At 42.5% G+C, this 16,375-nt stretch overlaps 1 protein-coding gene across 6 annotated transcripts in view; it reads left to right on the forward strand.

Annotated features, from left to right (window-relative positions):
* Positions 1-3,703: 3,703 nt before the first annotated feature.
* The window catches only part of NRG1 (neuregulin 1), a 1,133,309-nt gene continuing 1,120,637 nt past the window's right edge, over positions 3,704-16,375 (forward strand). For all 6 annotated transcript variants that reach the window (XM_017534988.2, XM_037741063.1, XM_037741067.1 and 3 more), the window contains exon 1: positions 3,704-4,546. In XM_017534988.2, coding sequence (XP_017390477.1) covers positions 3,796-4,546 — 751 coding nt within the window. In that variant the 5' untranslated portion in view covers positions 3,704-3,795. The remainder of the gene's footprint in view (positions 4,547-16,375) is intronic.

The following is a 16,375-nucleotide window of genomic DNA, read 5'->3' on the forward strand; positions in this document are numbered from 1 at the left end:
GGAGATATTGAATAGTTGAATACAATGCCTAAGTATGCTTACATGGGTTTACAGGTTAGTATTTTGTGGATACTGATGCTTATAAATCTCGTATATTTGGCCCATAGTTCTCAAAATACAGTCTCTATCACCAGCAGTGTCAGTATCACCTGTGAACTTGTTAGAAATGCAGATTTGTGTCCACTCCCATCCCCAATCTACTGAATCAGAAAATCTGGGGGCAGGACCAGCAAATCTGTGCTTTTGCACAGATGATTCTAATGCACACTAAAAATTGAGAACCACTGGTTTTAGGATGTTTACAAAAAAGGTTTAGTTCATTCAATGTTACTAACGATAAGGACTTATACTCTTTCAATTTTGTTACTGTTTTCTGGTTGGTTTGTGGTCTTCTCTAGCCTTTTTTCTTTCTGTCTTTTAAAAACAGTGGTGTGGACAAAATTGTCCCTTTTCTGAACAGCATTTAATCATACTGAACAATTTATTTATACCTTTTCTTAAGCGTATGTTAATCACATTAGAAATGCTATTGCTTTCTCATGCAAAAGGACAAAATAGGCAACATCCTTCCAGTGTGGGTGGTAAATGAAGGCTCTGATACAATAATTGAAATGAAATACGTGTGCAAACAGTTTTTAGTACTGAACTGTTAAAAGAAGGCCTACCTTTGCACAGAAAATATCTGTAAGAATTATTAATGTCACTTAACAGAGAGAGGAAGAATAGGAGATAATGTGGGGATAGGGTCATTTCAAAAAATACCATTTTAAATAAGAGAGGCTTATGTTTGATCATAGACAAAATGCTTTGTAAAGTACTAAGAGGAGCACATCTATGCCTTTCATAATACTCTAAGCCAGTGCTTTAAAATTTTATTGTTTTTGCTTGGAATTCCATCTCTCTGTGATAGTGTTGGGGTAGTGTACGATCAGCACATTGCCACATCAGTCCATGATTAATTAGCTGACATTTATTGAGTGCTTAATATTTTCCCCAAACTGTATCAAAATGGAAGAATATTGAAACTATCGTCTCTGCTTTCTAGCAAATTTGCAATCTAGTTGGATAGATGGGAGTAAAACTCAAGAAAACCTTGGGCTCAATAAGATAACATGATCACGAGTGAGGAGACTTGATGTAGACTGTGAATGCAGGGAAAGTGCACTTTGGGGAGTGGTCACTCCAGTGTTAAGTATGTCGGAAAGGAGGCTTCACGGGGCAGATGGCTCTCAAAGGATGCCTAGGATCAGCAGTGGACTGTTTGCAGAAATGGCCTAATTCTTCCCCTGCTTGTATCTCTGCTCTTTGGCAATGCAACTTTTCAGTTCCTTATGTGAAGAGGAAGTCTACTCCTCCACCCCTGGAATCTGAGCTGGCCTTGTAATGGTGGCAGTGTTGATGTGCTCATTCTGAGCCTAGACCTCAAGAGACCTTGGCCACTCTCTGGAAACACAACCAGCTACCATGAACAGACCCAGGCTAAGTCTGTGGGAGGAAAAGAGACCACATTTTTTATGAGATGAGGTGTCTCAGCTGAAGCCAAGGGAGACTAGAGAGTCTCCAGCAAATCCATCAGTGAGCTCAACAGAAGAACCCCCTGGCTGAGCCCAGTCCAAATTGCCAACTTGCAGAATCTTGGGCTAAATGAACAGACAGGTCACCATATTTTGAAGTGGCTTGTCATATAGTGTTAGATAACTGATACAAATCTGAAAGGTAGAGAGGAAGAAAGTGTTGTAGATTAGAGTTGTACCTCCAAAAAAGTAGAGTCATATGCAAGGCCAGGCCAAAGAAAGTGGAGAAACTAGCAGGACTGGATGTCTGAACCACTGTCAGTAAATCACTGGAAGCACCAGGCAGGGTTCAAGTGAACATATACTGGAGGCCAGACCTGTCCAACTATGCTGCTAAATGGTGATGTTCTCCTGAAGCACTCCATCAGGGTATGAGAAACAGGAATCTCCCCTTGCGGAGACACACAGGGAGCATGATGACTCTGTCCCTCCAAACTGCACTTTGAGAGAATGAAGCCTTGTTTTGTAGCCAACTATATTATGCCAAGAACAAAAAGATCTTTGTAGCTTATCATGTTATTTGTTATATAAAAAAATCTAAAGCTTCTATGACATGCTTTCAAGAAACTGCTAGAGGCAACGTGTAGAATCCCAGAGTAAAGGTGTTATGAAGTTAGAGTGCTTTAAAATTCTTCAGTTCTCACAACGTGGATCTATCGCCTATTGAACAACAACTTTAGCTGTTTTGAGGTCACTGAATGTATTTCTCACCATAAAAGAGCATAAGAGGAAATATTTACCTTGAAATGCAAAAAACGTGTTCTCTTTCTGTTGAATCATATTTGTTTGAAAAGAATATCCCCGGAGAGGATGAATTCTTGTTTTAGAAGTAGCTCTTTAAATTTGGCAGGACAGGTGGGGGGTAAGGGGACAGATTGGAATGGAGTTGGGGGAGCTTGGTATTCAGGTGGCACAATACCAGGTGGAGGTTAAATACCTACAACTCTTGTATTTAGGATCTTTTATTCCAGTAGCCATAGAAGCTTCTTTGATTTCATTATTTATTTTTTGCAAAACCCATTAGTTGACAAAGTGCCATAAACTTTATAGAAAATGGCCTAGCTGAGCAAGTATTTTATTCAAATTGTGCTCCTACCAGCAGTACCACACATGTCATAAAGTCATGGTGAAGCAGGCATTTCAATAAAAGAAAAGGCGAGGTCATGAAGGCCGAAGGATCAAGGGAGCATGGAGTAGAGGAGGTGTCATACCTGATGTGCACACTGTGTGTGCGCGTTGCAAGGAAAGACCGCGTTATAAAGTTGTTGTTTTAATCGCTGCCTGTCGCCTGCGAACATGTTGCTCCCTTTTAAGTGTCAAGCAAGCGGTCCATCCAAAACTTTTCTGCACCGAGGACCCGCAAGCCCGGGGTCCCACCTGCCCCTCTCTGCCTGCCTCCCACGGCGCCTGGGCATCCAGCGCCGGCTACAGGTCCCCGCTCACTGAAGCGTCACCTCTCACTCCCCAGTAAATCTCCGCAGCCCACTCGGACTGCAGCCTGTTTGCCGCCGGTCCTCCCATTGCAGCACTCGGGGCGACAGAGAGGGAGGAGGCGCGCGGGGACCGGGACGCCCAGGAGGACCCATTCGCGGACCCGGCTCCGCTCTGGCAGCAGCATGGGGAAGGGACGCGCGGGCCGAGTTGGCACCACAGGTAAACAGGCTGGCGAGGCGCAGGACGCTGTCGCCGCCGCGGCCACCCAGCGATTTCCAGGCACGCAACTCCGCCTCCAGGGCTCTCTCCCTCGCGCTCTCTCCCAGCCGCTCGCTCTCAGCCCCAGCAGCCGCCGCAGCATCACTTCACACAAAGGACTGTCACCCGCGGAGCAGCTCCTCCACCTCCACGTCCTCCTCCGGTGACAGCAGCCCCGACAGCAGGGCTCGGGCGCGGCGGCGGCGGCGGCGGCGCGGGGGGTGGGGGGACCTGTCACTCCCTGCAACCGAGGCGGTGGCAGCGGCTTTTTTGCCTTTTCTATTTTGCTTTTTTTTTTTTTTTTTCCCCTTATACCTCTTCGCCTTTCTGTGGTTCCATCCACTTCTGACCCCCTCCTCCTCCCATAAACAACTCTCCTACCCCCGCACCCCCCAATAAATAAATAAAAGGAGGAGGGCAAGGGGGGAGGAGGAGGAGTGGTGCTGCCGGGGGAAGGAAAAGGGAGGCAGCGCTAGAGATCCGGGGAGAGTCCGAACCGACAGCCAGGAGCCCGCACGCACCTCGCACCATGAGATGGCGACGCGCCCCGCGCCGCTCCGGGCGTCCCGGCCACCGGGCCCAGCGCCCCGGCCCCGCTGCCCGCTCGCCGCCGCCGCCGCCGCCGCTGCTGCCGCTGCTGCTGCTGCTGCTGGGGACCGCGGCCCTGGCGCCGGGGGCGGTGGCCGGCGACGAGGCGGCTCCCGCGGGGGCCTCAGTGTGCTACTCGTCCCCGCCCAGCGTGGGCTCGGTGCAGGAGCTGGCTCAGCGCGCCGCGGTGGTGATCGAGGGAAAGGTGCACCCGCCGCGGCGGCAGCAGGGGGCACTCGACAGGAAGGCGGCGGCGGCGGCGGGCGAGGCAGGGGCGTGGGGCGGCGATCGCGAGCAGCCAGCTGCGGGCCCACGGGCGCTGGGGCCGCCCGCCGAGGAGCCGCTGCCCGCCGCCAACGGGACCGTGCCCTCCTGGCCCACCGCCCCGGTGCCCAGCGCCAGCGAGCCCGGGGAGGAGGCGCCCTATCTGGTGAAGGTGCACCAGGTGTGGGCGGTGAAAGCTGGGGGCTTGAAGAAGGACTCGCTGCTCACCGTGCGCCTGGGGACCTGGGGCCACCCCGCCTTCCCCTCCTGCGGGAGGCTCAAGGAGGACAGCAGGTACATCTTCTTCATGGAGCCCGACGCCAACAGCACCAGCCGCGCGCCGGTAGCCTTCCGAGCCTCTTTCCCCCCTCTCGAGACGGGCCGGAACCTCAAGAAGGAGGTCAGCCGGGTGCTGTGCAAGCGGTGCGGTAAGTTCCTCGCCCCTGGGGGCGCAAACCCGCGGCGAGGAGGGCGCATCTGGGGCGCGTGGGGACCGGGGCTCGACGGCCGCCGGAGCAGAGCAGACGCGCTCCGGGTCCCAGGAGTTGTTGATTTCGGGGTGGTGGGCTCTCAGCGATCCTCTAAGAGGGAGGTTTCGCCGCCTTCTCCCGCTTCCCTAGTCTTAGGCTTTGCCATTGGGGAAAGCCCAAGTTTGGTCCTCGGTTGGGGACGGCTGAAACTTTTTAATCCTTTGAGGTTTGGCTCACCAAGTAGATCTGAAATGTGCCGGCTGCTTTCTTGCATGTAGGTGATTTGAATTTGGCTTTGGTTAGGAGCTGCTGATTCTGGGCCTCCTTTGAAGGTGGAAGGGTGAGTCCCGCAGGATTTTAACGCCTTCCCTTGACTTGGAGTCCAGGATGTGGAGATGGTTACGGGTTTGCTTCTGTGTCTGTGAAGTCTCTACAAGGAAGGGTTAGTGCACTGACATTCCCTGGCAGTTGTGGCAGAGTTTTTTTTGGCAAACTCAATGACCAACAGATAAGTACAGTCTGTACCTTGTGAATATGTGCAATATGTGAGAAGTATAACATTGTTATTGGTGTTTTTTTGGCCAAATCATCTCAAGAAATTTTGTTTTCACAATGTTTTGGCTTGGAGAACGATTTTGCACGTCAGTGAATCAGAACAGATGAATGAAATTATGGAGTATCACAGGTGGGCCCTGAAGAAGAATTTTGGAAGTTTAGCAATTGATTTGACACACCTTTTCCCATTTACCACTGAAAAGCATTCTTCCCGGCTCTGCTTCAGATGATCAGGTTTGAGAAATTAGCTGATTATCTCATTACGTTGCTGAGGTAGCATTATGTTTATGCCATTCATAAACGAATTTCTATGATGTAAATATCTGTGTAATTTCCTGATTACCATATAATCACTAATACATAGCAGGGTTTCTTCTCAAACCATAAATTAACACGATTACACGTCACAAATTCCAACATGCATAATAGCTTTTCTCCTTGGTCTTTATGTATCCGTCTAATAGCTGTTTGGGTTAACTGAATTTTTATAAAACTCAGCACCACGCCATCCTCAGTATGCCTGTGATGCCGAGTATGTCAGTTCTTTTAAATTTGTGTCTGGTGGGGGCCAATTATTTAACTATTTGGTTGGCATTTGTGGTGCTTATGTCCTGCAGCTAATTGATACCTGATGATTTGGTGTTAATGACACCCACCGTTCCCTTATCTGAACAATCTATTTTGTATGCCAGAGACCTGTTAAGATTGCACCACTCAGTGGACAGAAGCTGTTCAGAGCGGTGCTGAAGAAAGCTAAGTGGCATTGGGATTCCCCGAGACCCACTGATAGATGTCACTCTAAAGCATGGGAAAAGCTTTGCTGGGAGTTGTCTTATTAGGGAACAGGAAAGCTCAACGTCATTATACTGCAGCAGATGTGATTCTGTTACAGAATCTGACAAAACGTTTTAAGCAATACCACTGTTGGGTTTCTACATGTTTTATTGTATATAATTCAGGAAGGATTTTTGCCTTTATTCCAAGCCATATGAGTTTTGAATCATTAACTCTGCAAAGTGGGAAGTTAACATAAGGGGCATTGTAGTTAGCTGTGATGCTAGGATTGGGGATGCATTGCTAGATTATCAATGGTGTTATGCCCTTTAACTAGAAATAAATGTAAGACTTGAGAGGTAAAGTTCTTATAAGCATCCAGAGAATGTTTGGAAATGGAAAACCTATGTTGTTTGGAGGAATAATATTCTAATTTTGTGCTTCTAAGGGGAAAAAACTTCATGGAAGTTACTTAGTTTTGTCCTTCAGTTTGCCAGTCGAAAGAAGTAGAATACATAGTTGTAAGTTGTGGTATGTTTTTAAAAAGTGGGTTTTTAATGAGCTGGAAATCACTTTGCATGTAATCGAGTATATTAAGAAATCACACAGTTACTGCTCTGGGTGTCTATAGTTATTGTGTGTGTTTGGCAATTTTAGTGTTATATGATTTAAAGTAGGATATTGCTTGTAACCTCAACTAATAGATTTAGCTAAGTTTTAACTGAAATCATGCTAAAAGTTTCTCCTTGCATTTTTACAAACAGTATTTCTTCTAATATAGGAGGTTGAAAGTAAATAGTATCAGCTATTTTGCTTGATGTAAATTCAGTAAATATGTTATTGGAATATTGAGTGTAAAAGCGTGTGTGTGTGTGTGTGTGTGTGAGAGAGAGAGAGAGAGAGAGAGAGAAAGAAGGACAGAAGGAAGGAGAGAAGGAGAATGAGGGCTGATTTGTCTTGGTTGAGCTGCTTCTGGTCAGAAGATTTCAGGAAGAGTGATGGAGCAGAAGGTCCTTACCTAACATGAAGCTGCCCTGGGGGCGTGATGGTTGTGTGCAGGCTGGAGCCATAATGCTAGGCTGGAGAAAGAATAGAGCAAAGTCATTTTGTGATATCATACCCAGGGGAACAGTTTCCAGCTCTCCTTCTCTCAGCTGCAGGGTTGTTGCCTACAAGTTGTTTGCTAGTGCAGAAACTACACATGCAACAGATTAGCTTTAGGGTTGAGCTAATAAAAATCTCTCCACTAGAAATTCCTTTTTCTCTTTCCCCCCTTGTCTAATATAAACTCCCGAATAATGTCAATAAAACAAGAAGCTCTTTGAAAAAGGGACCTTTGGAATCAGAAACTATTAGTGTATTTTAGAAGACAACATGGAAATTCATAGCTTGTTTGCTTTATAGTTGAAGTTTGTATAAATACACTTCCTTTACAGTTACTTAAATTTTTTGTTGTCTTCACTTTTTCTGTTGCTCACTGAATGACCTAAGAAATATTCCTGGGTTTTATGTTCATTGGAATGCAAGATAATTTGCTGTTCAATTAAATCTCTATTATTCAAACAAGTCATTGTTTGATATGCTACACTTTTAGCTTCCAAAGCTTTGTGGATATACGAGGCAGAAGCTGATTTCTAAAAAGGAGTACAAATGTTGAGGTTGAATGACATCTACAATTGGGTCATGCCAGATTTGTACATCAATTCTTATGTTACAAGACAATCGATATTTTATATCATATAATGGTGGAATGAAGAGGTATGCATGTATAGATAACGTAAATATCTTTATCAAATATTTATGATACATAGCACTTACTCTTTTTAATATCTTCAATCACTGTTTAATGAAGTGTGCTGACCTTATGGTGTTTTGAAAATGAAAAAAAGTTGCAGAGATTTTCCAGTCAGTATTGAAGAAAACTATTCTTAACAAAAGCTATATTAAGGAAATAGAAATAGTAGCAGATAGAGCCTGACTGCTTGTATGTTGTAAATACAAATGTAAATTTAATTTTCCAAGTGTTTGTGACTGTTCTTTTTAAACCTTGTAAATCTTGCTGTCAAACATCTATACTGGATTTAAAATAGTTCCTTCTATTGAGTAGAGAAACTGTATATGTATTTATTTATATTTATGTTAAAAATGAAAACAACATATGTCATTTGGGAAAAGAACTCCTTAGAATAAAAATATTTTAAAAAGTGAATATAAATATCTGAGTTAGAATATTTCACTAGCATTGGGGATAGTTCTCATCATTTGTGGGGTATCTATAAATCCTCTGAATCTAGGGAAAGTCTTACCATATGTTCTGATGTATTAAGTACGACTAGGAGATTTAGACAGCAGAGAATTAAAAGAGTGAGCTGTACTTCCTCTGGCCTGTATATTTATAGCAAATGAGCGCAAAAGACGTGATTGGGAGGGTTATTACCCTTGTCAAATATAATCTATTCATTGTTCAGGAAATCTCCTTTGCTTTGATACCTATTTTTTTCCTGTTTTTCTTAATTATAAACATAATGTATTTTAAAACGCTCTTGTACATTTCAATGACAATTTATGAACTGCTTAGATATTCAAAGATCTCTAAGTCCTCATAGCAATTCTTAGCCTTTATTTGTTTTTAATATGCTTGAATGATCTGAAATGGTAATCTCTTTTGATAGCTCTTAATGAATTGAGTATTTTGATTAGTTTTATATACATAAATGATAGTGAAAACAAAAAGTATACAATTAGGGTTCTTACTGATTCAAGCAATTTGCTACCACCCCAAAATAGTGTAACATGGCTTAATGAAAGTCTTCATAAGAAAATAAAAACTGATTTGTAATGTTTTTCTAAATCACAGAAATGGGCATTGTGGACAGTTTTTAACCCATAGATGAATGCTCTAAATTTGTGCATGCATATTTATTGTTACTCTGCTTTTATGTTATGATAACATGTAAGTTAAAATTACTGTTAATGAAAGAATATGTGACTTGGGATGTTTACCCCTATCCTCTCCAGAATATCAGTCACTTTATAATACTTGAACAGCTGCTTAGTGACACATTCTGTTTCAGTCTAATGTTGAATTATTTGTGAATTTACAGAATCTACAAATCCACAAATAATTGTATGAATAAGAAAAAACTTTGTCTTTTTAAGTTGAGGGATTGTCCTAGTTGAGAGAGTTGTGCTTTCATATTGCCTGAGTTGTTGAATACTGTAGCGCACTTGAAGTAAATCTGCTTCTGAAGCCTTGCCCCCGGATTTTCATCCCTAAATGATTCATACAGGTTGAAGCAGATAAAATACAAGACATTTTGATAAGCTGAAGTCTAAAAATAGATGGACGTATCTCTTCTTGGCATAGATCCAATTATTAGGAAACAGCTGTCCCTAATATAGACTTGCCATCCAGGCATCCTAGAGAGAAAGATGTGTATGTGGTAATTTACATTAATTTTTGGTCTTCTTCAGGAGAACCAGGATGTTTTTCCCTATGGAAAATAGCTTCTTAGAAAGTTCTTTCCTGGCTCTTCATTCATCTCATTTAGACCAGTAAAATTTGTACATTGTTTTTCATTGTAACTAAAAAACCAAGAAGAAGAAATTTTACCCACAGTCTGGATGGACCGTGGGAGACTGTCCTTCTACTTCCTAACCCAGACTTCCTGTGCTTTTTCTCTTCATCTCTATTTCTCCTGTGAAGATACTATGGGGGAAGCCTTAGGTAAATGATGGGGCCCAGGAGAGGATTTTAGTGTATGGATTGCTAGTCCTTATCACATGGACTAGCCTTCTTTTAAAACCTTGGAATTCCACTGTCCGGGGCCAAGTAATGTTGGAAAATAAAGGTTTTCGATCACGAGACTGTGAATGCAAATGTTCTTTCGGTTTCTGATGGGCTGTTTGTCCATCCCATGAGGATGTGAATGGCAACTTCCATTGCATCTCTGTTCAGAGGTTTTCTCTCCAAAGCCCAGGGCTCTGTCTTTGGACATCTGCCCTGGCTTGCTGGGAACAAGAAAACAGCTCCGAGTGGTGCATGAATCTGGAGCTGGTAGCCATATTTAGAAGGTAACAATGGGCCAAGAGAATCTAGAGGACAGAATTGTTTCCTCTCCTTTTGCTCTGCCATGCTAGAATATGTGAGCTGAATCAAGCCCAGTGCTAGGGAACATGCCTGATGAGGGCACTAGAGTCTTGGTAGTGGGTACACCCAGAAGCCCAGGGGATAGGCAAGGGATAAGAGATGGTGAAGTACTGTCAGCTTTGCTAAATTTGGAAAATCCATAGCAGTAATACTGTCATCCCAAATGGTTGTCTTTTATCTGGGGATTACCAGTAAGGCAAAGAGGTAGCTAAAAAATTGAGGGCATTCTAAAACCACATCGTTGTAGCTACTACTCATGGAGTTGGTATCTTTTTTTCTGCCTCTTTGATAGACACATGAAGTTTGATTTTTATGTGTAGATTAAATTCCTGTTAAATAATTAATGAATAAATGACTGAAGCACCCCAGCTGGTTGGATAGTGGAAATCACTGTTCTAGCCTAAATTTAGAAAGATAAAAACATACTTTTGAGATTTTTCTCTTATGGTCTCTGATTTGGTGAGTTAGATACCAGGACACTGTTTCCTCCTCTTCCCATCCAGAGCCTTACTGTAATCTGGATCGACCTTCGGGGCTTCAGAGAAAGGTCATTTAATTTCCCAAAACTTTTTCCTCACTTATTTTTAGAACAGTATTTGTTCTGTGTAGCTTATAGCCCAGGAGGAAAAAAAAAATCCGGTGTCATAAATACTTAAAAGTACAGAAGTGTTTTGCAACAGTCTGTGAACGCTTACCACTGTTTTCAGCAGGACCATTTGTAAATCATCCCAACTTATTTTGGGTGCCATAACTCAGTATTCAGAAATTTTATGTTCTCCCTGGATCTCTCCTCACAGGTGTTTAACCATCTCAGTACTATAAATGATACTTTATGTTGAAATGCATTCTCATAACCAGGATGGAAAAACACAGCTAATCTCCCTAAGAAGTAATACAAAGAGATTTTAGATGAGTTCCTCTTCATTTATTTTTCTTGTTTCTAATATCATAATGGCTCTTGGTTAGCCTGCAGGTGGGGTGGCACATGCCCATCTGGGCTCTGATGAATAATGAGGTCCTTTGCCTTCATTTCCTCGGTCGGCCCTGGAGGCACTGTGGGAAACGATGTGTTATCAGTGAAGCAGCAGATATGGTGGCAGCCTTTTCCTCCACTGCAGGGAGCATCCCGGCTGTACCTCTGTACGGAGCAGGGGAGCTGTCTACTGAGAGGGAAATGGATATGCTGTGTTTGCTTCACATAGAATTTCTCGTTAGCCTTGGGAACTGGTTCTGGCAGTTGGGGCCCCTTGGTGATTACCAGGTTGGAGAGGTTCTGCTCAGAGCAGGTGTGCTCATTGTCCTGTAATCAGCACAAAGGGTCACAGCATTGAGATTACCTAGGCACACTGCTGCTTCGCAAGCCCAGACACCTCCGGATGATCCTGTCCTCTGCTGTCTTCATTCCCATCCATAGAGATGGGTGGCATCTTGTCCTCAGGAACCCCAGCCGCTTTCTTTTCGTTGCAGCAGAAATTTTATAAAATATCCTAGCATTTTGGAATATAGTTTTATTCCGATGAGCAGTTTAGAAAAATTTCTAGTAACATAAAATTTACCATTTTCACCATTTTTAGGTGTGTAGTTCCGTGGCATCAAGTATTCGCATTGTTGTACAACCCTCACTGAAATCTGTCTCCAGATTTTTTCATCTTCCCAAAATGAAATTCTGTACTCATGAAACACTGACTCCCCATTCTCCTTCCTCCTTTCCCCAACTGCCATTCTACTTTCTGTCTTTACAAAGTTGACTACCTTAAGTACCTTTTGTAAAGCGTAGAGTTCAGTAATATTAAATACATTCATAATGTACAACCATTACCACCATTCATTGCCCTACTTTTTACCTTGTAAAACCGAGATTTGATACCCATTAAACCACAACTTCTCATTTTCTCTTCCCCTAGCAGCTGACAAACACTATTCTACTGTTTGCCTCTATGATTTTTACTAAGTACATCATGTTAGTGGAATCATACGGTATTTGTCTATTTGTGACTGGCTTATTTCACTTACTATAATGTCCTCAAGGTTCATCGTGTTGTAGTGTATATCAGAATTTCTGTCTTTTGAAAGGCTTACTAGTATTCCATTGTATGTAAATACCACATTTTTGTTTATCCATTCATCCATCAGTAGACACTTGGTTTACTTTCGCATTGTGGCTATTGTAAACAATGCTGCTATGAAATGTCATCTCAATTCCCTGCATTCAGTTTTTTGGGCATATATGCAGAAGCTGAATTGCTGAATCATATAGTAATTTTTTTTTTTTTTTTTTTTTTGAGATGGAGTCTCACTGTGTTGCACAGGCTGGAGTGCAGTGGCACGATCTTGACTTACTGCAACCTCCACCTCCCAGGTTCAAGCAGTTCTCCTGCCTCAGGCTCCTAAGTAGCTGGGATTACAGGCGCGTGCCACCATGCCCAACTAATTTTTTATTTTTAGTAGAAACAGTTCACTACATTGGCCAGGCTGGTCTTGAACTCCTGACCTGAAGTGATCTTCCCGCCTGGGCCTCTCAAAATGCTGGTATTTCAGGAGTGAGCCACTGCCCCCGGCCTCATATGGTAATTTTAGGTTTGCTTTTTGGAGGAACTATCACACTGTTTTCCCCAGCAGCTGTACCATTTTACATTCCCGTCAGCAGTGCACAAGGGTTCCAGTTTCTCTACATCCTCGCACACACATGTTCTTTTCTGCTGTTTTGATACTAGCCTTCCTAATGCATGTGGAGTAGTGGTGAGCAGTTTTTGTATTATTGTTGTGTTCTATACAAAGTTAGTGTCTCTAATTACACTGTCATTAATAAGAAGCAAAAGTTATCAGAAAAGAGAGGTCTTCATCTATTCAACTCTTAGTTTAAATAGCATGTAAGAACCTGAATCCGAAGCCACAAAATAAGGAAATTACAATAGATAACAGCTTAATAAAAACAACGATTTTAAAAGGGAGCTTAGAAATAAAAAAAAAACGAATAAGCTTAGATTTAAAGAATAAGCTTAGAAATTAAAACAATGAAAGATGTAAAGAATAAGCTTAGAAAACAGACTTAGAGAAAACAGGCTTCCAAGGTCATCATAAGAATATTATTATATTTTTATTTATATTGCTATCAGTGCAGTCCAGAAAGGAACCTTGTCATACTTAGTTTCAGAATCTTTTAATTGATTTCATGTATTCATTAATTGCCCCCACCTCAGCAATTTCCCTGTCTATATTCCTGTCCATTGCTCCAATCCCCTTCTAAACAGTACTGTACCAGAGGCTGGGTCATTCCGAAATACTGCTTTTTTTTTTTTTTTTTCCTTGAGACAGGGTCTTATTCTGTCATCCAGGCAGGAGTGCAGTGGCACGATCTTGGCTCACTGCAACCTCAGCCTCGTGGGCTCAAGCAGTCCCAAGAAGTCCCCCCCACTTCAGCTTCCTGAGTAGCTGGTATCACAGGCCCATGCCAACATGCCTGGCTAATTTTTGTAGTTTTTATAGAGATGGGGTTTCACCATGTTGCCTATGCTGGTCTCAGATTCCTGAGCTCAAGTGATCCCCCACCTCAGTTTTCCAAAGTGCTGGAATTACAGGTATGAACCACTTTATTTGGCCTGAAATACTACTTTTCTTAGCCCTTGTTCCCTATTCAAAAAGTTTCAATGGATACATCATAGTTAACATTCAATGTCCTCAACATTCAATGTCCTCCTTAGTCTCAATAGAGCTTTGTCTTTCTCACCTTCCAATATGGACACTTTATCCAGTCTGCTCCATAAACAGACCAGGCATTTTCCTAACCTTCCTGTTTCACATATGCCATTTCCTCTGCCTCGATCTCCTTCCACCCTCACTTCTACCAACGGAATTTCTGTCCTTCCTTCTTGGGACAGCTCAAATCCCACTGCTTCCATAATGAAACTAGTAATGATTCGTACCAGAAAAACGCACTCTAGAATTTGAACACAGAGCTCCTTTTTCCTGTGTACTTTACACAGGTGCTGTTACAATTTTTCCTTCTGTCATTTTGTGTTTGTTACAATGTATGTATTTCAAAATTTTTCTCTGTTCTTGTGTGTCTTGCCTCCCAGGCAGCCAACATTGTTCTTGCATTCGGACACTTGCAGGGTCTTCAGCTTACTTGCCAGTGAAAAGTATACTGGCTTCAGCGTCAGGAGGATCCCGTCCACTTTTAGCTTTGTAGTTAGTTTCTGTGTGATTGGGGGTCACTGACTTTATTTACCCATTTGGGTCTCAGTTTCCTAATATACAAAATGAGAAGGTAAAATGCCTTTCAAAGTCCGTTTAGATTTTATTTGTTCCTCAGAAATGACCCAAACATACAAACCTCCTTTCCCTGGAGCTTTTCTCTTCCTCTCCTCTTATTTGTGTTGTTCTCAGGAGAGTAAATTTGGGAAAACAAGTGTGAAACTCTTAGACACTCTAAGAGAGGAGAAAGAGAGCTTAATGAGAGGGAATCTTCGAGGGAAGGTGTCTCCTTCTTCCTCCAAATCTTATCTCCATTGCCTTTTTGTGTCATTTTGAAAAATATGAACAGTTATTTGTATTCACTGGCATCGTCTTTTCAAAAAGCAAATACCATTGCCTCTGCAAGCCTGTCTTTGAAATGATAAAGTATGATTAATCTACAACTGTATACTTTAAAATGAGAAAGTTCAGTCATTTGTGGTGCTAAAATGAAAAATAAAGATTTGAACTGTTTTACTATTTACTATGGATGTATCTTTACAATATAGATGGGGCATTGTTTTAGGTTCTAATAATTGGCACTATTGCTGAAATAGATGAGGCTGACACAGAGAGTGTAGAGAGCTTGGTTTTCAGGAGGATGGCACCAGTTCTCAGGGAGAGGCTTCTTGCTGAGATGCCAGGGTCGGGTTCTTTCTCAAATTACGATTTTTAAGAAAAGGATGCATTTAAGCCATTTTACATGTAAAATGAGCAATGTTGAAACAGTTGTCAAAGGGGAATAATTTGATCTGACTTTTAAAATTTCTGCATGAAGAGGTATTGGCAGCTCTATGGTATTGGGGCAGGTTGAGCAGGGCTTAGCTGGGCTAGGTCCATTTTTTTTCCTTCAGTTTGATGTCTCTGACTCCTGGTGGATTCACCTACTGCAGAAGAGTCAATGCTGCTTCTAAAGTATGGTTCCTCAATCTATATCTCTAGCCCAGACTTTTCTTTTTGGCTCTTGATCTGTACATCTAACTACTTACTTGATAACCTATGTCCTGCAAACACTTCATGTGAAACATTTTAACCAGTGCCTCATCTCCACTGCCAGTCCCTCTGCACATTTGTATCCTAATAATGACCCTGCCTCGCTGCTAGTGTGATCACCACAGTTATTCCCAGGGACTTCCTTGGTCCACAATTATTTTATGCCAGAGTAGTAGATGCCAAGATAAATTCAGTTAAACCCTAAACATATGGCAGCATTAATTTTTTTTAGTTACCCCAAACCAGAAACCTCTCCTGCCCCATATCAGATTAGTGACCAGATCCCATTTGTTCTACCTCCTTAACAAATCTCAGATTTGTCCCTTCTTCCCTCACTCCAACTTTGCTGTAATAGATTTGAACTGCAAGTGTAACAGCCTCTTTATGCATGGATTCTCTTCCTCTTAAATCCACTTTCTGCACTGTTACTAGAGTGGTCTTTCTAAAGCAGAAAAGATGGTACTATGCTTTCATCTAAAGCTTTTCGGTTGACATCAGGATAAAACTCAGACCCCTTTGAATGGCATGTAAAGCCTTTTAGTTTTGTCCGGAGTGTTCTTATCTAGTTCATTCTCCTGTCTGGAACCTTGTGCTACACTGATGGCATCCTCTACATGGGCCAGGCAGCGTTAGGGCTATATGGATTTGCACATATTGTTCTCTTTTCCGAGAATGGTCTGCTTCTCTGTCTACCTGTTGTACCATCACTACCTATAATTTCAGATTAACTGTCCTTTCATGGTTAAATAACACTTTATAGCCCTATCATGGATTGTGCTATAGTCTTTACAAATCTTGTTGTAGGATAAAACATGATAACTTAGAGATATGTTTATAGGACATTGTCAAGTGAAAAAAATGTTACATATTTGTAATTGGCTTTTCCCTCCCTTCCTCCCTCCCTCCCTTCCTTTCTTCCTCTTTCTTTGTCTCTTTTCTCTCTTTTTTCTTTCTCTTTTCTCTCTTTCTTTCCTTTTTTCCCTGTCTTCCTTCCTCCCTTCTCTTGCTCTGCTCTGCTCTCCTTTCCTCTCCTCTCCTTTCTCCCTCCCCCTTTCCCCTCTCCCTTTCCCCTCCCCCTCTCC

This window comes from Cebus imitator, unplaced genomic scaffold (assembly GCF_001604975.1).
Source record: "Cebus imitator isolate Cc_AM_T3 unplaced genomic scaffold, Cebus_imitator-1.0 Scaffold5, whole genome shotgun sequence".
Lineage (NCBI taxonomy): Eukaryota > Metazoa > Chordata > Mammalia > Primates > Cebidae > Cebus > Cebus imitator.